General features: G+C 44.8%; 3 protein-coding genes across 3 annotated transcripts; 2 read left to right on the top strand and 1 right to left on the bottom strand.

Annotated features, from left to right (window-relative positions):
* Positions 1–1,851: 1,851 nt before the first annotated feature.
* txlna (taxilin alpha) lies at positions 1,852–9,723 on the top strand. The gene is made up of 11 exons (XM_070846464.1): positions 1,852–1,898; positions 2,675–2,867; positions 3,477–3,740; positions 3,966–4,057; positions 4,904–5,074; positions 5,636–5,830; positions 5,926–6,045; positions 6,160–6,234; positions 6,354–6,446; positions 6,528–6,623; positions 6,912–9,723. The coding sequence occupies exons 2-11, from the start codon at positions 2,684–2,686 to the stop codon at positions 7,239–7,241; spliced, it is 1,620 nt and encodes a 539-aa protein (XP_070702565.1). The 5' UTR covers positions 1,852–1,898; positions 2,675–2,683; the 3' UTR covers positions 7,242–9,723.
* Positions 9,724–9,975: 252 nt separating this feature from the next.
* On the top strand, positions 9,976–14,289 carry eif3i (eukaryotic translation initiation factor 3, subunit I). Its single transcript, XM_070847069.1, has 11 exons — positions 9,976–10,077; positions 10,538–10,630; positions 10,713–10,800; positions 10,926–10,991; positions 11,128–11,277; positions 11,740–11,867; positions 12,107–12,217; positions 13,088–13,177; positions 13,329–13,402; positions 13,560–13,652; positions 13,763–14,289. The coding sequence occupies exons 1-11, from the start codon at positions 10,075–10,077 to the stop codon at positions 13,842–13,844; spliced, it is 978 nt and encodes a 325-aa protein (XP_070703170.1). The 5' UTR covers positions 9,976–10,074; the 3' UTR covers positions 13,845–14,289.
* Positions 14,290–14,494: 205 nt separating this feature from the next.
* On the bottom strand, positions 14,495–20,527 carry hdac1 (histone deacetylase 1). Its single transcript, XM_070846420.1, has 12 exons — positions 20,435–20,527; positions 19,361–19,473; positions 19,074–19,191; positions 18,913–18,987; positions 18,439–18,577; positions 17,335–17,476; positions 17,148–17,240; positions 16,941–17,049; positions 16,457–16,837; positions 16,142–16,297; positions 16,014–16,059; positions 14,495–15,421 (listed from the first exon to the last, which is right to left on the bottom strand). The coding sequence occupies exons 1-12, from the start codon at positions 20,481–20,483 to the stop codon at positions 15,394–15,396; spliced, it is 1,449 nt and encodes a 482-aa protein (XP_070702521.1). The 5' UTR covers positions 20,484–20,527; the 3' UTR covers positions 14,495–15,393.
* Positions 20,528–21,525: the final 998 nt, after the last annotated feature.

Raw genomic sequence — 21,525 nt, forward strand, 5'->3', positions numbered from 1 at the left:
ATACGGAATTGCGCGCGGGGGGGGGGGGGGGGGATTCTTGATTAACTGCATAAAACTGCTCTTTCCGGCTACTTGTTGTCCATTGGTGTGATGGTCCCCACTATTGCAGTCTTCTAATGGTTCTCACTGTGCACAGCTAAGCTGCAAATGTTTGGGAGTCAAAAGAACCGATTTCATGAGGAGGACACAGCAGAGTGTAATATTTAGCATTTTCCTGAGGTCTCGGCCCGCAGCCAGTCCCTTGCTGTGCAAAAAAAAACAAAAAAACAAGCAAACTGAGCTGGTAAAAATGTTGTAGTACTGAGATGATGCAAATTGAGTAAACGTAAGCGACTATCATAACAGACAATTGCAGGTACTAAGCATATTGTCATAGTTTACCAAAGTTTAGTGATCCTGAAGGCTGGTTGGAATCATTTACTGGATGTTTTGTTTTCAATAGTTAATGTAATTGGCTTGTGTCAACCCAGTCAGCACGACTGAGAGATCTCTCCAGGCCACTTAAAACCTGCTTCTTTTCATTAGAAGCTTTAATAGCTCAGTCTCTCTCTTCTCAGATTGATTTCTCTCAAGTTCAAGTACTGTTTAGGGAGTTGGAAGCTGCAAAATAATCCAGGAGACTGCAATAAATATTGTCCAAAATCAGGCACCCCAGAGGCAAAGATCCACCTACTAACTCCTCTCACAGGTGACACTCCTTCCACTGGGTGGCGCTAACAGAGGCAACTACTTGACATTTTTCTAAGATGAAATCTGGGATTCAGAAATTGCGCAGTGATTTACATTAAAAAGTATTATGAGTTAAACTATATGTATGTTCTGATACATTGACAGGGATTCAGATGCAATTCTAATCACTTCTGAGAAGTGGAGAAAAAGCCTCATTAGAACACGTCACAGGAGAAAAAAAAAAAGAGAAAATAAAATAGGAGGTGAGAATACAAGCCTTTTCTGCTTTTCTTGATCTTTTTCCTGATCAGGATATTCTGGGCTATATTTTTGGATAATTGTGTTTAGAGTAAAAGTTTGTCCTAGTCAGGCTGCATGATCAGGAACCTTGTTATCTTTAGGGGAATGAACAGATATCACTAAATATCTCAAATCTGACTTGTCTTCCGTCCTAGGAGCTGTTCATGTCGATATATCAAAATCCAAAGCCTTGCTTGGTTTGGTCAAGTAATGTCGTCTACGCTACAAATGTTTACAATGCTACATGTTTGTAAAATACTTTTCATATGCCATCACTGACCAGTCCTGATGTATTCTCTGCTCTGGTCCTCTCATTTCTTTTACATGTATTTATTTTCTCTATTCTTGTTTATGAGTTTTCATTTGCTCAGAATTACCCATCTTAAACTGTGACTTGACTTGACTTTACCGACGGTATGAATGAGTGACGAGAAACTAATACACTTCAACTGAACATGACACACAAACATGAACATGAAAAAAGTACATACAGGAAACAGCAACAATATTAAAAATGTAAAGAAAATATATTGAATTTAAAATTGTTCAGTGGAAATACTGTACAAAACAAATAAAGTTATGTTGCAACCCTTTAATACCAGTGTTCCCTCTTTCATTTACAATATTCATAATAATCACATTCTATAAGAAAAGAAATGCTACACAATTTATTTGGTGTATGAGTTTTCTCAAAGCTTTTAAATGACTTTAAATTGTAGAAGTAAGTTTTGGGGTTTTTTTTTAAAAGCACAAGTAGTAATGTATAAATCCTGTAGTTGGCGGCAAAGCGTCAAGTTTAGATATAAACCGCCGTTAAAAATTCCAGCGAAGAAGAAAAATCCAAAGTTATGACCGGAAGTCTCTCTTTCTGGCTCACGCTGTTCAGGAAACCTACAGTTCACAGACACATTTCCTCCTTGAGCCTGCAGGTAAACAACTCCGTAGTATCTGCGAAGGCGGCATATAATTTAGACACAACTACATGTGTAGTCTGGCCATGTTTTTAGCTGTTATACATGAGCTAACGATGGCTAACTGGTAGTCGTGCGAGCTAATTTAGATAGCTGCATCTGGCGGCTAGCGAGCGTTAGCATGTGCTAGCTAACGTAATGTGAAAGCTCGAGTGCAAGTGGTGAAACGAAAGCTGGCGAGCGCAGGGCACACCTGATAGGAAACGTAGCTAAGATGTGCGACGAGATTTCTAAGTCAAGCTGCCAAGCCAAAACTAGGGTTATATAAACATGTGTAGACGTCGTGCTTTTGTAACAAACGTGTAAATTAGCCAACCTACCAGTTAACTAACCCAACTTACCGAAGGATGTTACAGAACGACAGTTAAGTTCAGGCGGCTTGGATGTTCCTGCACAAATGATCAGGCGCACATAGTAATTACCAAGAATAAAGATATTTCAGCCTTCAGGCTTAAGTTCAGCTGTAAAGACTAAACCTACAGGCATCGGTTATCTTTAGCTGTAACGTCCAAACCTGCTCTTCCGTCTCTAATAACTGAGCAGCCTGAATTTCAGGTTTATTTATTCGTCAGTGTCAGTAGCTGTTTTTCGTGATGCTGCCTGCGCACTGCTGAAGCTTATATTGAACCTAGAAAAAGAAAAACACGTCTATGGTGTTCCATATTTTTACTTCATTTGGAGATTGGTGTCATTCCCCGTCAGCCAAGTACCACAGGTTTTTCTGCATGTAACAGATACCAGAGATGAAAAAACAGGACACGGAAGAGTGTGCCAGCCAGGGCAGCGAGGATGCTCCACCTACAGCGGGGGGGATGGAGTCACCTGCAGCTGTAAAAGACAGTGTGGACAGCAACAGCCCCAAGGAGTCTGAGCCACAGACGCCACAGACCGACACCCCCCCACAAAGCGATGAGGCGGCCAGTGAAGGTGAAGTTAAATCCACAGTGACTGAGATCAGTGTCTTGTTGAAAACTGTGCACCAAATCACACTTTAAAAACTGTTATTTTAACCATATTTACCTGCTATATATATATATAATATAGCTGAGATCCTTATACAACATCTCAACAAAGACAATTGTGCCTGTTACTCCTTTCAAAAGTAATTTGAAGGGTCTGTCAAAGTTGGGTACTTGAATTCTTTAATTTCACAGTCACATATTGTTTGTTTCATTAGTCAAGAGAGCATAACAGCACATGGTGCAATATTTGTGACAGAGGTCCAACACACCTTGAACTCGACAGAGGGATTTTATTACGTCACAGGAATACATACTGACAACCGTGGGTGTTTTTAAGAGGTGAGATCCGATGTGCTATAAACGGGACTGAAAGCCTTAATAGCTGCACTGCAAGTCACTCAACTTTATGACGTGTCATTGCCTAGTTTTGTCTGGAGAGAAAAAGGCCTCTAAATACCGGATGCATTGCCAGTAGCTGTCCCACATATTACATTGAAGGGTGTATTTTATTTATAGGTTCACAAGGATGTCAAAATTTTAAATCGTGTCGTGTCTTTCCCTCCGCTGTGTGTAGTGGCAGAGGCGGCACTGTCTCAGTGTGACATGGCCGAGGAGCTGAGCCGGCAGCTGGAGGACATCCTCAGCACCTACTGTCGGGAAAGCATTTCAGACGACAGCGGCACCCTGCCCAACGGCCAGTCACACAGCCCGGAGCTCAACGGCCTGGCCAATGAGAGGGAGGACGACAAGCCAGAGGGGGGCAAAGTCAATGGAGCAAACAATGGGGTGGAGAAGGAGCCGAAGAAGACTCAGGAGAAGAAGAAAGTGAAGGGTCTCGGTAAGGAGCAACTTACTCTTTTTGTAAGAATCTCAAGAATCACATTGCACACTGCTTGTCCAAGAGATAGTGTGTGTATTTTTATTTTTTTTTCACTACCACTGTGGCGTTGTAGATGTTGCTATATACAGATAACAAAAAACCTAACATGAAAAGTGTGTCATCTTTTAAAGAGTTTGCTAAATCACTAGTTCTGTTCTGTCTCTGTTGTCCCTGCATATACAGGCAAGGAGATCACTCTTCTCATGCAGACTCTGAACACACTGAGCACCCCAGAGGAAAAGCTTGCTGGCCTCTGTAAGAAGTACGCTGAACTAGTGAGTGTTTCCAGCAAATGGGATTCCTTTTTATTCTAAAGTCGATCCCGTGGCACCACACTTAAACTGACTGACCTGTGAATTACATACATAATTACCATCTGGTCCAATAACTTGCATAGAAACGACCAGACAAAAATGTCCACTTTACGTATAAGTATTCTCTAATGTCTGGGGTATGAGGGTGAGTGAGTCTGCCAGTGAACCTCAAGGTGATGCAGCGATCTTGCCAAACGGACACAGACTGGTGCAATGCAGAGCTCTGTCCTATGACCTCAATTCACACTGGGGGTGTGTTGTGTAGCATTTTGCTGCACCAGTGATGGCCTCAAATGATCTAGTATATTGACTGTGTGTGTGTGTTTAATACAGAGCATTTGTTTGGATGTGTGTGAGTTGGCAGGGTGTCAGAGATCTGATGGAGGGGGGGGGATTGATATGCAGTGTTGTTTTTGGCTGGAGGAAACAAAAAAAAGCCTCCAAAATATCGTTTACACAGCAGCTGACTGAAAAGTTGTCCACATCGTGTATGCATGCACGCAGATTTGTCCTTCAGGTCACATTAAATCATGTTCTTCAGTAGATTGTTGGGGGAAAAAATCAGTTTAGTACACACAAGTTTTGTTAGAATGTTTTTACAAATTAGCCTAGATTGAGGAGTACTTATGACCCCAAACAGATCAGGACATTTTAACCTTAACACATACATGTAATCAACAAGCGGCAGCACATTAAAGGAGGCGGCCATGTTTTGGTGCCATCCTATTATTTTAACAGACGCCAATACTGGTCTAATTTTAGTTTGTCAGTAGCACAGCTCCAAACGCATGTCTGTTTTTGCGACAGCTGGAGGAGCACCGTAACACCCAGAAGCAGATGCGAGCGCTGCAGAAGAAGCAGAACCAGCTGGTGCAGGAGAAAGACAACCTGAGGAACGAGCACAGCAAGGCCATCCTGGCTCGCAGCAAGCTGGAGAGTCTCTGCAGGGAGCTGCAGAGACACAACCGCACGCTCAAGGTACAGAGCAGGCAGCAATGTCATGAATACAGATTCCTAACTGTTACATTCATTCGGCCACCTTCATATACGGTGATATTCGTATGGATCAGTTATAACACAGGGGTGTAGCAGTACACAAATTTCATGGTTCGGTATGTACCTCGGTTTTCTTCAGTCATGCTTTGGTACATTTTCGGTAGTCTAAAACAGAAAAGTACTACTGAAACAGTTTAGTTTTGCCACAGTGAAAAAGGAAAACTACTTTGTAGTTTCTTGCAAGTAGTCAGGACACATGCTGATTTATGGTCCAACTCCTCCTTCAGCAGCTACTACAGTAGGGTACCGTTAGACCCCTACGATGTGTATATATACTAAACCAGGACTTAAATACCCAACTAAATTTATTTGGGACAGATGTCTACCAACCTGTGGTTTGTGGAGGTACTTTATAAAAAGAGTGAAATGTTTTACTTTAAAGTTCTGGCCAGATTCTATCTCTTAAGTCATGATTCTGAGATGCTCAGCATGACGTTCCCTCTGCACACGATAGTGTCATGCTTCACTTGTTTGGCTCCGCAGGAGGAAGGCGTGCAAAGAACGCGTCTGGAGGAGGAGAAAAGGAAGGAAGTGACCTCCCATTTCCAGGTGACACTGAACGACATCCAGGCTCAGATGGAGCAGCACAATGAGAGGAATGCCAGTCTTCGACAAGAGAATACGGAGCTGGCTGAGAAACTGAAGAAGCTCTACGAACAGTACAAACTACGAGAGGAGGTACGTGGCCAGGTTCATCCAGCCGTCTACCACATTTTAACAGGACGTGTAACAGGCGTGTTTTTATATCTCTGACCTCATGAAACCTCCACCAGCACATAGACAAAGTGGTGAAGCACAAGGACCTGCAGCAGCAGCTGGTGGACGCCAAGCTGCACCAGGCTCAGGAGCTGCTGAAGGAGTCGGAGGAACGCCACGACAGAGAGAAAGACTTTGTAATCATGCACTTAACGGGCACTCGTACATTTACAAAATAAAACGGCAGCATTTGGTCCTGTTGTTGTACGCGTGTTTTTAATCGATTTGCATTTCTCCTGTCGTTTCTTCAGCTGCTGAAAGAAGCAGTGGAGTCTCAAAGGATGTGTGAGCTGATGAAGCAGCAGGAAGTTCACCTCAAGCAGCAGGTCTCCCATCAGTCTTAACACTTCACGTTTATAGCTCAGCTGTGCTTCGCTTGACCGCGAACATTTTGGCTGCAATAAGCGTCTTTATATAATCAAACCTGCGTTGTGCCGTTCCTCAGCTGTCGCTGTACACGGAGAAGTTTGAAGAGTTTCAGACCACGTTGTCCAAGAGTAACGAGGTCTTCACCACATTCAAACAGGAGATGGAGAAGGTGAGACGTCTGTGCTGCCGTGTTGGTGTGAGAGTTGTTTTTACCCTCTGCTGGATTTGTCTCATTTTCTTTGCGTTACAGATGACTAAAAAGATCAAAAAGCTGGAGAAGGAGACGGCCATGTATCGCTCCCGGTGGGAGAGCAGCAACAAGGCTCTTCTGGAGATGGCAGAGGAGGTAAAGCGCTTTAACCTGAATAAAACTGCACACTGGTTTCTCATTATGCTCCATGTAACACCTGCTGGTCTAGTCCGGTCTTAATATCACTGTGGTATGAACATTAATTTACATCGGGCCAAGCCAGACTGAAACATCCCATCATTTATGTTATGTTTGTGTTATTGGCCTAAGAGGATGAAAATGTGAACATTAGAGTTAGTTTGTCTGCCAAAGTGTATCAGATCAGTACCAAAGGCACAAAGACAGACGTCTGCATCATTTCATGTGTGTTTTATTTGTCTGCAGAAATCTGTACGGGACCACGAGTTTGAGGCGCTTCAGGGTAAAGTCCAGCGGCTCGAGAAGCTGCGGCGGGCACTAAAGGTCGAGCGCAACGAGCTCAACAAGAAGGTTCAGAACCTCAGTGATCCGCACAGTGGCACCGCAGGAGCCCCCACCTCAGACCCAGGGACCGACTCCCCCTCTCCGCCGCCGACGGACTCTTTGCTGGAACCCAGCAGCCTCCCCGCCCCAGACGCCACCCCCTGCCCCCAGTCCTGCCACTGTGAGCCAGAACTGGACACTGACACCCTTTTAGAAGGGGCGAAGGCTCAGCCCGTCGCTGCGCAGGAATGAGGCAACGCTGCTCGGCGTCTCCTCCCTCCCCTCCAGCATCACGCCACCAGCCCGCAAAGCCACTACTCCTCTACTGGATGGAGCTGAGTTTAACACTGGTCCACAAGCAGATCAGACCGCAAGGTTAACCTGTGTCCTCCCAGCATGCTCTGCAGACTTAACTAAGGTGCCTCATCCGTCAGTACATTTACATGCACACCATAACTCCGATACTGTGAACAGCCCGATCAAGGCAACAGTTGGCAAAAACCTTATTTTCACAATAATCAGACTTTCATGATTTATTAGGTGTAATTTCCACAGGCAGCCTTATATCTTATTAGCATAGAGTCCAGGAGGAAAATAGGAGCATCTTTTTTTTGGTTTGTTTTTCAAGTTGATAACTAATTTCAACAATTAGTCATAGAATTACCCCATTTTTGGTGACACTTCAAAAAGCGTGGATAGAAACACTGAAAGAGAACAGACCTGAGGTGCAGTCATGGTAATATAAAGTATTACACACACACATCACAGGAGTTACAAAGATAAGTGACAAGTTATCCAATTCTGTTAGACTCGCTCCAACTCCAACCTTAACTTGGTTTACACGCTAGATGCAACCATCTAATAACGTCATTACCGGCGTGCATGTAAGTGCACAGACCGTCTCACTACACACTCCCTTTCAGCTCGCATCAAACACAGAACTGCTCGGCTAAACGAACACCAGTGCTGCTTGGGATGACACAAGACAGACAGACAGACAGACAGACAGGTGTATGACAAGAGGAGTCACCGCAGGTTGTACGATGTGCGTGCGCGTGTTGTCACTAAATCTACATCATGTGCATCTTGAGCGTTAACCATAGACTGTGTATAAGAAGTGACGTTCACTCCACGTCTGATTGGTTGGACTTAGGGACGGCCAGCCTCTGATTGGTTAGTCACAAAGCAGCGTGCCCCGCTTTATCATCTAGTTTACTTTTAAACGGAACCTCAATTTACTAAACGACCATCATGCTGTATTGAAGAAGACCTGGAATTAGCTCATGAGGAAATGTTTACTGAGGTAATGCATCCATACTGCATTTTGGAGCCAGTCGAGTCGCCCCCTACTGGCCAATAGAAAGAATACAGCTTTAAGGCACTTCCACATTGACTTCACTTTTCAGACCTGGAGGCCACGATGACTTCTTTTAGACGGTCTATGGTGTCGGCGTTTGAGGGGGTTTGATCCATAGCTTGCAGTATCCTAAAGGCCTCTTCATGTTTTCCTTTCAGGTGAAGTCTTAACAGAGATGTCAAACAAATAATGTCTTTAGCGGATCCAATTCTTAATATCATAAAAAATATTACAGAATTATACGTAATTATTGAAGGAAATGTCACATTCTGACTTAGTTCTTTTTTGTTTTTCTTACACTGCACAAATGTTCAGAGCATGTTGTTTCACCAGAGGTGTCAGTTCTTGGTTTGGATACCATTTTAGCGAAATATTTCTTTGTTTTCTTGTTTGCATCACACTGCTTCATTTGCGCAGTGTTTGATTTTTGTAGTTTGTATTTATTGTTTGAAGCATAATCTCTGACATGTATGTATCTTACAGAGCACCACTATTAAAACAAATCAGTTTATTTTTATTAATTTAGAAAACTTATAAAGGTGTTACTTTCATGATTAACCTTCCTGACCTGTTTTCAGTCAGTCTGCTTACAACCTTGTAATGACGACCACTTTAAGCTTGTTGAACTCCATGTTTGAAAAGTAGTGTGTGTGTGTCTGCGTGTCTGCGTGTGTGTGTGTGTGTGTGTGTGTGTGTGTGTGTGTGTGTGTGTGTGTGTCTTACATGGCTATGATTGTCTCCTCCCAGCCCTGGTAACTGCAGTAGTTTGTGATCAGGTTTTAACAAGAGAATGTTCAAGGACCTCTATGCAACGCTTGCCTCTTGGTTTTATTTTGTGGCAGTCTGAACTGACAAGCACTTAGCTGAGAATGTATACTCATTATATCCACTGTCCTGCATGGAAACAGACAACATATCTCACAGCAGAACTCTATTTTTGTCTACGTTTATCCCCTGTTCATTTGCCTCTAAATTACTGTTTGACATTGAACGTAACGTTGTGCATCTCCCTAATGCTTTTAGACGGTGCAGTGACATGGGAACATGGGGGGGAAAATGTTATTGGACTTCTGAATTGTAGTTTCACATCCAAACATATCCACTTCTCTTCAGACATTCTTATGTACTACCTGATATGTAGCAACTGTAACAAGCTGTCAACTTACAGACTCATCACAGTCATTTTGAACTTGAAACAGAAATGGCAAACCTAATTTCTTCCATTGTCTCACAGGACAGATTCCTCTGGTCCCGTGGTGGGTGTAGAGGTTTGTTGACCATGAGAAGGAACCAAAGATGTTTCCTTTTTTGTCTTTTGCAGTACTTTTATCTGGCTCTGTATATTTTGTTTCTTGTTAAATAAAAGATGTAACAGTGCGTGTTTGGGTCTTTGGGTGATTGACCTTGTGGGCTTATTTAGAGAGGACTAAAGGTTTTAGTTCAAGTTCAAACGTGTATTAACACTTTCAAACCCATAAAACCACGTAGAAAGCATATTAAGGTGTCCTGTTATTGCAGCAGTTGTATTAAGAGTATAATATAAAGCGGACGGTGGTAATTCGTACACCGTCCGCTAGAGGGCGCGCTAACGCCATATTGCCGCCGGAAATACGTCATGTTCCTCTTCCGCCGCGGCTCCGGCGCCTGAAACACGAGTGTTCATCTTTCCTCCCTTTACTGAAGACGCGGTTAATATACTGGACCGAGTGGCAACACTCAGCTGACAAAATGGTAACTATGTTTCTTGGTGACCGTCTGCTTGAGTCATATCTCACCCAGAATAATGCTCATTCCCTCGCTGAGGCTGCTGGATCCAGTTTAGCTAGCATATCTACCAGAGCTAACGTTAGCTTAGCTTAGCTTAGCTTCCGAACAAGCCAACGTTAACAGAAATGCTAGCTACTGTTAGCGGCATTATGTGGGTGATGCAAGACGATCCACTGGCCTCTGTCAGCTGGTGGATGTGGACACGATTACTTTGATGTGAAGATAAATAAGTAAACAGTGGTAACTAGTTTGTCATCACTAACCACAGCCTCCACATTTAAAAACCGTCACAGCACTTCACACACTGAGCTGCTTCAGTGAGGATGTAACGCTGTATAACTGTTGTTACCTCTAGCTGACAGCCTGAAGTGTGTTTCTACATCTGTGAGACTGCCCAGATGCCGATGTACTCTCCTCTCCACAGAAACCCATCCTGCTCCAGGGCCATGAGAGGTCCATCACACAGATCAAGTACAACAGAGAGGGAGACCTGCTCTTCTCTGTGGCTAAAGACACAGTGAGTTCATCGTAATGAAGACACGCTCAGCCTCCTGCTGTTAAAGCATGTTTGGTAACATCTGCCTTGTCTCCCACTGTAGGTGACCAACGTGTGGTACTCTGTCAACGGTGAGAGGCTTGGCACGTACAATGGGCACACAGGAGCCGTGTGGTGTGTTGACTGTGACTGTATCCTTTTTCTGGAAATACGCTTATGTTTGTGTTTTATCTCAAACAAATGTAGTGCGCGATCATGTATTCATCTGATACAGTGATGTCATACATGTTGGGCTCCTTAACACGTCCTCCCTCAGGGGACACTAAGAACGTGTTGACAGGATCAGCAGACAACAGCTGTCGGCTGTGGGACTGCGAGACCGGTAGGTGGAAACAAGCTGCACTGTCTTCTCCATGCAAAGGTTTCAGCATCAGAGCGCCGCACAAGCAGCAGCTCACAATAGTCAAATCCTACATCCGCTAACCCCCATGCCCGTCTAATCCCTCGGCGCTGCACAGGTAAACAGCTGGCCCTGCTCCACACCAACTCGGCTGTCAGAACGTGCGGCTTTGACTTCAGCGGCAACATCATCATGTTCTCCACAGACAAGCAGATGGGCTACCAGTGCTACCTGAACTTCTTCGACCTGAGGGATCCACAGCAGATTGGTACATGCCACAAAACACACACACTGACTTCTGCCACTTTCAGTAGTTTACCAGGAAGTTGTTGATCTGAAAAAGCGGCAGCCGTATCCAAATCTGACTAGCTTTTGTTTGGGGTTATTACATGAAACATGCATTGTATGATTTTAAAATCATCATTGTTTAACTTGTCAGATCACATAATATAAAGTTCTGATAGCACATACCGTTGTTCCCCTTCATATTATTACTCACGTGGCTCTGTTGGAGAACATTGGGAGAGATTGTTAGGTGCTTATTGATGCAGATTCACGGCGGGCGATCGATCGCTTGTTAATGTTGAATGTATCTTTTTCTAAATGACAAAGTAAAAACTGCAGTATTCTTCTGCGGGAAACTTTATGGCGTTCTTTATCATGTTTCTCAACAGTATAGTGAGTGAGTCTCTCTCTCCCTCCCCCTCTCTCTCCCTCTCTCTCTCTGCAGAGGACAACCAGCCCTACCTCTCTGTACCTTGCAGTGACCCCAAGATTACCAGTGCTGTGTGGGGACCTCTGGGAGAGTTTGTCATCGCCGGCCATGAGAACGGAGAGTTCAACCAGTTCAGTGCCAAGGTTGGACACACACACACACACACACACACAGTCTGTTTGGGAACATATGGGAATGAGATAAGCTGTGCTCATGTGGAAGTGGCTGCAGGATTTAACGCTAATAAACCAATTTAATAGTAAAACAGTATTGTAAAGCATAGAAACATGGCATTTTGGTCAAAGATGTTCGGTATTTCGCTTGAAGAGACGACTTTTCAGAATCTGTGAAGTTGATTGTTGTGCCTGTTATTTATGGACAGTCTGGAGAGGTCCTGAAGAAGATCAAGGAGCACAGCAAGCAGATCAACGACATCCAGACATCAGTGGATCTCACCATGTTCATCAGTGCCTCCAAGGACAACTCCGCCAAGGTGAGAGCCCCGTGTACTCCCCAGGCCCGTTCACACAGACACAACCACACAGCTGGCGAACATGTGGCGCACCAAACCGCTTCTTTTGTAGTATAATGTGGTTTTTAATTTGCCTGCTGTTTGATATCGCAGAGCATTTTTGTCACCACCGTACTCATGTGGTCCAACCTGTTGGTGATGTGGTTGCACAGCATGGTATTAATCAGTGTCCTCACACGCTGATGAATAACTTGGGTGTATGCTGAGTGAACGACTCGAGACTTGATATTTACAAATATTTTTAAGTTTCTGTATTATATAACTGCAACCACAGGTACTGTGTTAGTAGTACATTTACTCAACAACTGTAGCTCACTACGAGTTTGAAGTATTTGTACATGAGTATTTGTATTTTCTCCTACCTTGTACTTCTACTCCACGACATCTCAGAACCAAATACTGTACTTCTTACTCCACTGCATTTGTCCGATAGCTTAAATTACTTTGCAGACTAAGATACAAATACAAAATATGATGAATAAATGAATTATATCATGAAGTCTTTAATGTTCCCCAGCAGAAATTCACAAGCTATCCAGCTGTATGTAAATATATGAAATAGATACAGAAATCAGTAAAATGAGCTTCAGCATCAAAGTGATGAGCACATTAATAGTTATAATCCAATAATATTATCCAATCTCTTATTCTGGCATGAAATCAAATTCTTAATCCAGGACCTTTGCTTATAACGGACTATTTCCATGGTGTGATTTTACTGCTTCTGTCAAGTGAAATTTGAAGTCACTCACATTAAAAACTGGTGGCCTCCTGGAGCCCTATAACACACTGTGGTACTGAGGGTTGGGTGTCGTCTGTGTTGCCCCTCAGCTGTTCGACTGCGCTACCATGGATCACATCAAGACTTTCAAGACAGAGAGACCCGTTAACTCCGCCGCCATCTCCCCCATCATGGATCATGTAAGTGACTCACACAGGACTGTCTGTGGAAACCACTAAGGGCCGTAGGGACGTGTGTCCTGTGACTATGTACCGTTTCCCACTTTGTCAAAGGCTACCTGTCCCTCTTCACTAACTTTTGACACTGGTGTGTACGGCGTGTGTGATTCAGGTGGTGATGGGAGGTGGACAGGAGGCCATGGAGGTCACCACTACCTCCACCAGGATCGGCAAGTTTGAGGCCAGGTGAGGAAAAGAACCCCCCCCCTCCCCACATTCAGGAAACCTGATGGTGAAAACCAGCCTCAGGGTGCTTGGTCCCATGTTGTGCAGCTTGTATATACAACACTGTTTGTAGTTCAGGATTTTCAGTGGTAACCTGCCTTTTCTCCTCCATCCTCAGGTTCTTCCACGCTGCCTATGAAGAGGAGTTCGGCAGGGTCAAAGGTCATTTCGGCCCCATCAACTGTGTGGCATTCCACCCTGACGGCAAGAGGTAAGAGACCGACATACTTGGAAATCTGCTGCCCTAAAATGTAAAGCGGTCCAGTCAAAACCTCTTCGTCACTGCTCACAGTTTAATCTTTAATCCTTCTGCGTCTACAGCTACAGCAGCGGAGGAGAGGACGGATACGTAAGGATTCATTACTTTGACCCACAGTACTTCGACTTTGAGCTGGAGGCATAAACAGTCAGGATCCTCGACCCCGCAGCTTCGACTAACACCGCACTCAGTCCAGTCAGGAAGAAGGAATAACAGACTAAAGTGTTTTTTTTTTCTTCAGTCTACCGACCACCTCGCCTCCTTCCCTTCGTCTGAACTGATCAGGTTAGCTTACTTCTCAGATTACTTTGAATAACGGAAAAAAGGTCCGAAAGGGTGGCTGCATCTCCCCGACAAGGATGTGGTGTCTTTTTCAACTCATTTTTCTAACGTCACATGGAACCTGTTAGAGATCAGAAGCATTTTTATACCCTGGATCTGCAAGGCTACGGTGACCGGACCTTCAAACCCACACTCCCCCGATTCCCACCTCTATTTAATGTAATTCTACAAAAGGGCAGAAAGGTATTGGTGTGTTTTCTGTTGTAAGCCATTCCGCCACAAGTCACAATAAAATGACTGAATTCAAGTTGTCTGTGTGATCTATGCACCTCCCTTTTTCAACTACACGTGACTACGTGAAGTTACCAGAGAAGAAATTTAATTAGACCTGGAGCCAAAAAAAAGTATATTCAGATGCAATACTGAAGCAGCCTAACAAACCTACATTTCCACAAAGGTATAGTGAAGTTTTGGTTTTTATCTTCAGAGCGTATACATGAATTTGAGGAAAAACTGGTTTTAGATTTTATTTTTTTTATAACAAAGTTATGATAATGCACATTTCACAAGGATAGAACTCCAAACAACCACATGTGGACGGCCATTTTGCCAGCCCGCTCCACCTTTATGTATAATGATATAAAATATCTAAAACAAGTCACTCCTTCGCAACTGAGCCTCCAGAGAGGTCCGCGCCCATTCACACGTAAACATACAAACAATGCAGGAAGAGAAAAAAAAACACTGAGCAGATATTCCTAGGAAGATGGAGAGGGACTCTTTAAAATAACTTACTGAGCAGAGGTCGGGGGCTGTGACGTACATGCTAAAGGCGAGATCATTCTAAACATGCGTTCACTGACAGATTAACACAGCGAGCCAAACAGCAGTTTGCTGGTTATTAACAGTATCATAAATAGATGTTTAAAAACTAACAGAAAAAAAACAACCTTTTTTGCATGTGAGCACTAGACTTGGAAATCATCTACGTCTCTGCAGGTGTTTTAGCGCGAGCCCCACAAACTTGTTTAAATCTGAAACGCCATGATAGGAACAGTGATTACTTGGTTGGTTTTTCTTCACATTGAGAGCAGACCTGGTTCACGCAACAGCTGAGAAGGATTTATGGCGTTTGTTTTGTACCACGTGGAGCCCCAGGTGGGTGGGGTCTACTAATTTTGAATCAGAAATGGCTGCCAAATTGATAATCAGACGCGCAGCTGTGGCCGTGTGGCGCTCACTGATCTTGGAAACAAAAGCAAACGATCCAGCGTGAGCCAGGTCTGCCCGGAACAATACATGATAAAACTGGAATACAAAATAGGGTCCTATGGCCGCAGCAGGAGAGTTATAGGAATCAGTGGGGCTTGAGGACAACGGTTCAACCATCCGTGTGTCCCTGGGCCGGACTTCAAGTGGCCTTCACCTCCTCTTTTGGTCTGAAACAACAGTTGAGAGGTTTGAGCACCAAAAGACCTGAGGACCAACTTCTCTTTACTCACATGTACAACAGCCTTAGTCAGGAGGGTTTTTGCAGGATTTCTAATATACAAATATGTCAGAGTCAACCATCTTATCACTCTTCTACATGTCTAAGAGATGATGAGGGCTACTATTAGCGTTTTATCCTCGTCACACAAAGAAAAAGGGACCCGCATTTTTAACTAACAAGCTTTCTGTTCATGCAATGTTGATTTACTGCAACAACATTTTAAATCAGAATTGGTTTTGTGTTGCGCACTAAAAGATGACACCTAAAATCTGTAGCAAAGACGCCACAGCTGAAGTTACAGTTAACACTGAGCTGAGACAAAGGCTGCAGACATCACCGTCTCTGATGTGGTCAGTAAAACCAAACAAGTCAGATCTGAAAACCCTTCCCTAACAGATTCAGCTGCCTGTGAGCTTCGAATTGATTTTAATTTAAACTGAAACAGCACAACGTGGACGAGTTTTCACTACCAGGTTTGAAACATTTTTATATTCCAAGATGACTTCATTAATCAGATTTTTAAAATTCAATCCTCTTACCCTGATGTGTCCATCTTCTCCTCCTCCTTCTCTTCCTCTTTCACTTCTAGAAGGCAAAGAGCGATTATTACCACACCTCTTCATCTACGAATACCAACAGGGCTGAGGACTTGGAGGGGAGCTCTCACCTTTCTTTTCCTCTCCTTCCTTCTCCTCCTCCTTCTTCACTCGCTTGGCCTTCTTGTGGTTGGCTGCGTTCCTGCGGCCTCCTCCCTGCCCCTCCGCCTCGTCCTCCGAGTCAGAGAACTCCTCCTCGCAGGCTATCCTCTTGTCGTGGGCCCGGACTGAAACGCACAACGTCGACAAAGCCACGTTTCATTAACATCCCTTTGAACACAGACTAGACCGTGACCATAACACACCCCCCCCCCAGTTCAGACATATTACTAAGATCAGTTAGTCAAGTCGACAGAAAAATTATATATATGATATGGATCTCTTACTAGACACGCGTTTGTCAGGGTCCTCCTCGTCCTCGTCCCCGCTGTCCGGGTGGGGGGCGTCCTCTGGGATCGCCTGCATCTGGACCCCGGGGGCGTGCGGCAGCATGCGGAGGTTTTCAAACAGACGCTGCTTGATCTTCTCCAGGTATTCGTTGGTGTTCTGGTTGGTCATGTTGGACGGGCTGATGTGCAGCTTGAAGTCGGGCCCGAAGTACTCAAAGTAATCGTTGTAGGGCAGCTCGTTGGGGATGGAGCAGTCCAGGGCCACGGCCGTCTCATAGGTCCAGCAGCGGGCCACGTTGCGAATGGTGTAGCCGCCGCCGCCCAGCATCAGCAGAGGCAGGTTGAAGCTTTTGATGTACTCGACACATTTGGCATGGCCTGCGAGAGCATCACACACACACACACACACACATATATAATTAGAGGAGGAGGAAAGGCACTGATTGAGTATTGTCCCAGGGAGGCTGAATTGTGTTTATACCTTTGATGGTGAGGTTGAAGCAGCCCAGTCTGTCTCCAGAGAGAGAATCAGCTCCACACTGGAGCACTACAGCACTTGGCTGGTACATCTCCATGACTTTAGCCATGATCTAACACACACACACACAAACACACACGTTAACAACCATGCCCAAGGAAGGAAGGAGTCTGGCGTGGTGATTACGTGTTACCTAAATGAAGCTCTTACAGGTTTGAAGATGGCTTCATAGGACTCATCATCGATGCCGTCTCTAAGCGGGTAGTTTACTGCGTAGTACTTTCCCTTTCCAGCTCCGATGTCCTGCACCCATCGGACACATCATTAAGCTGCTGCCCACATACACACAAGGCATTCCAATGGTCTTTGAAGGAACACTTAGAACAATCCAACTAACCCTCAGGTCTCCGGTGCCGGGGAAATATTCCCCATACTTGTGGAAAGAGACCGTCATGACCCTGTCTGTGGTGTAGAAGGCCTCCTCCACTCCATCGCCGTGATGGATGTCGATGTCTATGTATAGCACCCTCTGGTGGTACCTTCAGAGGACAGAGAGTTCAGTTAATGACCCGAGTTAGGTGACGGGCCAATAACATGGACATAAGTATGTCTTCTGTCAGCTGCAGGACGGCAGACTGCACGGCTTTAAGGGAACTTAATGAAAGGTATTAAGTGGATATTTTTATATTGTCACTATTCTGACATGGATGATTCAAGTGAATCATTTCCAGTGAGGAAGATGCTGTACAGAAGAGTACCGAGGCCTGATAGAGAGCTTCATCACATGAAGCGACCACAGTGACCCGAGGCTCAATATCAGCAAAACCACTGAGCTGGCATACAGTCACATTCTCCTCCTCTGTTCCAAAGTTATGATGAAGAACGGCCAGGAAGATGTTTTTACAGAACACTACGGTGTCACTGTGAAGTTGACCTTTGACCTTTTGGATATAAGATGTCATCACTTCATTATTTTATCGTATTGGACATTTGTATGAAATGTTATATGTTGTCATAATTGGTGGATGAATTCTTGACTTATGGCCAAAAGTGTATTTTCTGAGGTCAACAGTAACCATCTACTTCTGATCAACTCAAGTGGATGTTTGAGCCAAATTTAAAGAAATTCCCTCAAGGTGTTCCTGAAATATCAAAATATTTATCTTGTGCGTCGAGCCAACCGCTCAGAAACGTCACAAACTAGTTTTCAAAGGACGCTGTTGATGGATGGGAAGTGAGCGCAGCGAGGCACTTATCTTATCCCTTATCTTCAAAAGGGCAGAAGCACCAAAAGAAAATGACAAAAGGCAACAATCAAGTGTTTGGCGTGAAAGAAGAATAGTTTGACTGTGTGCTCGGTGTGTCAGGTGTAGATGCAATCCAGCTAATCATGTCCAATTTGTACGTGCCAGATTTCTTTAAGGCACCGAAAGAACTAGAGGCTGACAGATGGGTGGAAAGGAGGGATGGTTTAACGCATTAAAAAAAGGCGGCGGCGTACTTGAGCAGCTCGAGGATGGCCAGGACGATGTCGTTGACGTAGCAGAAACCAGAGGCCTCCGACTTCTTGGCGTGGTGGAGTCCGCCGGCCCAGTTGATGGCGATGTCCGTCTGCTGCTTGTTCAGCTTCAACGCCCCGGCTAAAGGACAGAAAGAACAGAGTCAAATTACTTCAGGACTTTGGTGTGTTGATCCAACGGAGATTATTTGCTTTAACATTTATAAATGTGTATAATTTCCCCACTCAGGTTGTTCTGGGCTTTGTGTGAATCCGTTACAGCTTTGCGGAGCACGCTCTGGACAGCGCCGTGTGCATAGATTCTCCGTAGGAAGAACCACCGCAGACGGTTGAAATATTCTTGTTTAACTTAGTCCGAGACGCCACAATCAAAACGCAGGTTCTCTGCCATGCACAGACACAAAGGTGACTCCTGTGTGAAGCTGGTGCACGATAAGGATTAAGGGAACAACATACCGACAGATCCACCTGTTGAGAGCTGGCAAAACTCAAACAGACCATCAAACACTGGACAGTCCTCTCCGACATTGACTGCGAGAAAGAGAAAGAGAAAGAGATTCAACACGTGAACAGGCAGGAGTGCTTCATGGTCCGGCGGGAGAAAAGCAGACACTCACATCTCTGCATCTGTTTGCTGTATTCAGACATGTTGTCTGGTCGGATGGACCTCAGGAACTTTATGTAGTCATCGCTGTGGTATTTTGTCATCTCTTCGCCACTGGCTTTGTGTGGCCTCTGGAAACAGTAGAGAAAGATGCTGAGCACGCTGATCACGGTGCAGTGGATTGGTTAAAGACTCTAGCTTCAAAGATTACAGTGCCACATTTTCCTGAGGAAGAATACTGGGAATGCACAATGTATGAATGGACCTGAGGGTTGAGGTCTGTGGAGTGATGTAACTCACATAGATCTCCATCTTCCTGTACAGTCCATAGTTGAGGAGGAGGTTGTGCGTCATGCGGATCCTGTGTGGTTTCATGGGATGACCCTGTCCGTAGTAGTAGTTCCCCACATCCCCTTGGAAAGAAAACATCACCCGGACAAAGTCGATATCACAAAATCTGCATGAAACCCTGCTGCCTTAATGCATTTTGAGGGAAACTTTGTGCCAAACTCCATTCAATTTTTGCAGTTTACTGACACCCAGTCCTTCCTTTTCACAGCGTGTTCGACAGATTCCCTTGTTATTCCTACAGTCTTCTACTGCACACTAACTACACTGTGGGCAATAACACCACCTGCTATTAAACTCTGAGCTTTTCCTTTCGATATGAATGATTTGCTAGCCATCTGACCTAAATGTCTGCCAGCACACAACATATGAGGCACTGACCAGATGTTTCAGTGTTCACTTGGGTTATTGTCTTTACACACAAAGAGAAAAACAGAAAAGCACACCTGACCACCGGACAATAACCACATTTAACACCCGCTACACCATCCACACTCCCTGTGTAGCCTTACAGTAAACGTGCTCATTGACATCTGAAAAAGGGGAAATGCAGTGTAACTTTAACAGCAGTCATTCGCACGAACACCGGTCGCTAAATAATCAAACCGACAAGCGGTGCATCGGTCCCCACTTCTCGGAAGTTGCGATCAAGTTGAGGGAACAGTGATGCTATTAGCGCCGGCTAGCTTCACGGCTCCTCCGCGCTCCCAAAATGACTGAGGTTCCCTCACGTGCACAGCTCCCAGCCCAGTCCAGGTGTTTAAACACACTGGGGACACTGGGCTGGTTGTTGGATAACTTGACACGGGTGTGCACGCCGGATGATAAAATACAGCTAGCTAGGCTTGTACAGTGTAAGCTAGCTGAAGCAGGCTAGTTAGCCGACCGGGGAAGCTAACGTTAGCCGTGCTAGCTTGGTCCTGCGGCACACTTTGAAACAATTCATGTACAATTTGGTAGCCACGTGCGCTCCTTCAACACCGCTTCAGTCACTGACAAACTCAGGTGCAAATGCTGGATATTTACCGTCATAGTAATAGCAAACTTTTTTCTTTGTTCCTTGAGACAGCGCCATTTTACACCAATTACCCCTCTGCTCCGTGCCCACCGGTTCCTCTCTTGCACCAGGGAACTCGCGTTGAGCTCTCGCCAGCCAATCACAGACGCCGAGCCGCCCGCCTGGGAGGCGCCGGTATTACAAACCGAGGACCGCCGAGGTTAGTGCCACAACCAGACAGTGTCTAGACTGGTGCAGAGCACAGGCTCAAGGGTTTCATTCACTGGTGTTAGAGGTCAGAGGAGCACATGTGAGGTCCACACAGTGATGACCAGTTAACCAGGGAATCACCTGATGACACAAAACATGAGCAGCTTCCTCCTCTGCAGGGGGTCATAAGTCACTGGGCTTCAGTGTCATGGCCATGTGGGGATGTGGGTGCAGGGGGTGTAAGGACTGTGGGTATGAAAGCAAAATTCTTCAAAATAGAAGATCCCACAACGACAGGTTTAATACTGCTTACCATGCCTTGAATAAATAGCTCCTATCACAAAGCAGCATTAACATGGGAGGCTTCAGAAGGCTTTCCTCTGTATGTACTGATGGTTTAGTCATCTGGTCGAAGTGTATCTACATTTATCGCCTCTGTTTGCATGTAATACTAGGACAAGACAGCCGATGTTGCACAACATCGACTGTGCAGCTTATTACTGCATTTATTCTATTGTGTTTCATTGATTTCACAGGATTTTCATCCACCAACAGTAAAAATGTGAATGCATCAAAATAGAATACAATTACATTTGCAAGGATCTGGTATAGGTTGAGTACTTTAAACATTCAAAATAATGTAAGACAAGAACGTGCGCAAATGCATGTTCTTGCCAATGTGTGTGCATCTCAGCTGTAAACACAATTTAAAGAATACAGAAAATGTGAGATGTATATTTCTCGTTTTATTCTGCCGTGCACAACGAGACTGACTCTTCAGCAGCACTGGAGCAAAGTGGGAGACCAGACAATCGGTGGTCGCCTTTGTGCCGTTCCCCATCACAGCCAGGAGGTGTCAGGGTGAGCTCATGTGTGTGTGACTGTACCTTCCAAATCTCTGCAGACTCTG

The sequence above is a fragment of the Pempheris klunzingeri genome, chromosome 16 (assembly GCF_042242105.1).
Source record: "Pempheris klunzingeri isolate RE-2024b chromosome 16, fPemKlu1.hap1, whole genome shotgun sequence".
Taxonomy (NCBI): Eukaryota; Metazoa; Chordata; class Actinopteri; order Acropomatiformes; family Pempheridae; genus Pempheris; species Pempheris klunzingeri.

Coding starts and splice junctions, on each gene's coding strand:
- txlna (XM_070846464.1), top strand. CDS start 2,684: ATGAAAAAACAGGACACGGAAGAGTGTGCCAGCCAGGGCAGCGAGGAT. Junction 3,741..3,965: donor GAAGAAAGTGAAGGGTCTCG/GTAAGGAGCAAC, acceptor CTGCATATACAG/GCAAGGAGATCACTCTTCTC. Junction 6,046..6,159: donor ACGACAGAGAGAAAGACTTT/GTAATCATGCAC, acceptor TCGTTTCTTCAG/CTGCTGAAAGAAGCAGTGGA.
- eif3i (XM_070847069.1), top strand. Junction 10,992..11,127: donor GCTGTGGGACTGCGAGACCG/GTAGGTGGAAAC, acceptor GGCGCTGCACAG/GTAAACAGCTGGCCCTGCTC. Junction 13,178..13,328: donor TCTCCCCCATCATGGATCAT/GTAAGTGACTCA, acceptor TGTGTGATTCAG/GTGGTGATGGGAGGTGGACA.
- hdac1 (XM_070846420.1), bottom strand. CDS start 20,483: ATGGCGCTGTCTCAAGGAACAAAGAAAAAAGTTTGCTATTACTATGAC. Junction 17,477..18,438: donor GCCATCCTCGAGCTGCTCAA/GTACGCCGCCGC, acceptor TGTCCTCTGAAG/GTACCACCAGAGGGTGCTAT. Junction 16,298..16,456: donor CCCTGACAAACGCGTGTCTA/GTAAGAGATCCA, acceptor TGTGCGTTTCAG/TCCGGGCCCACGACAAGAGG.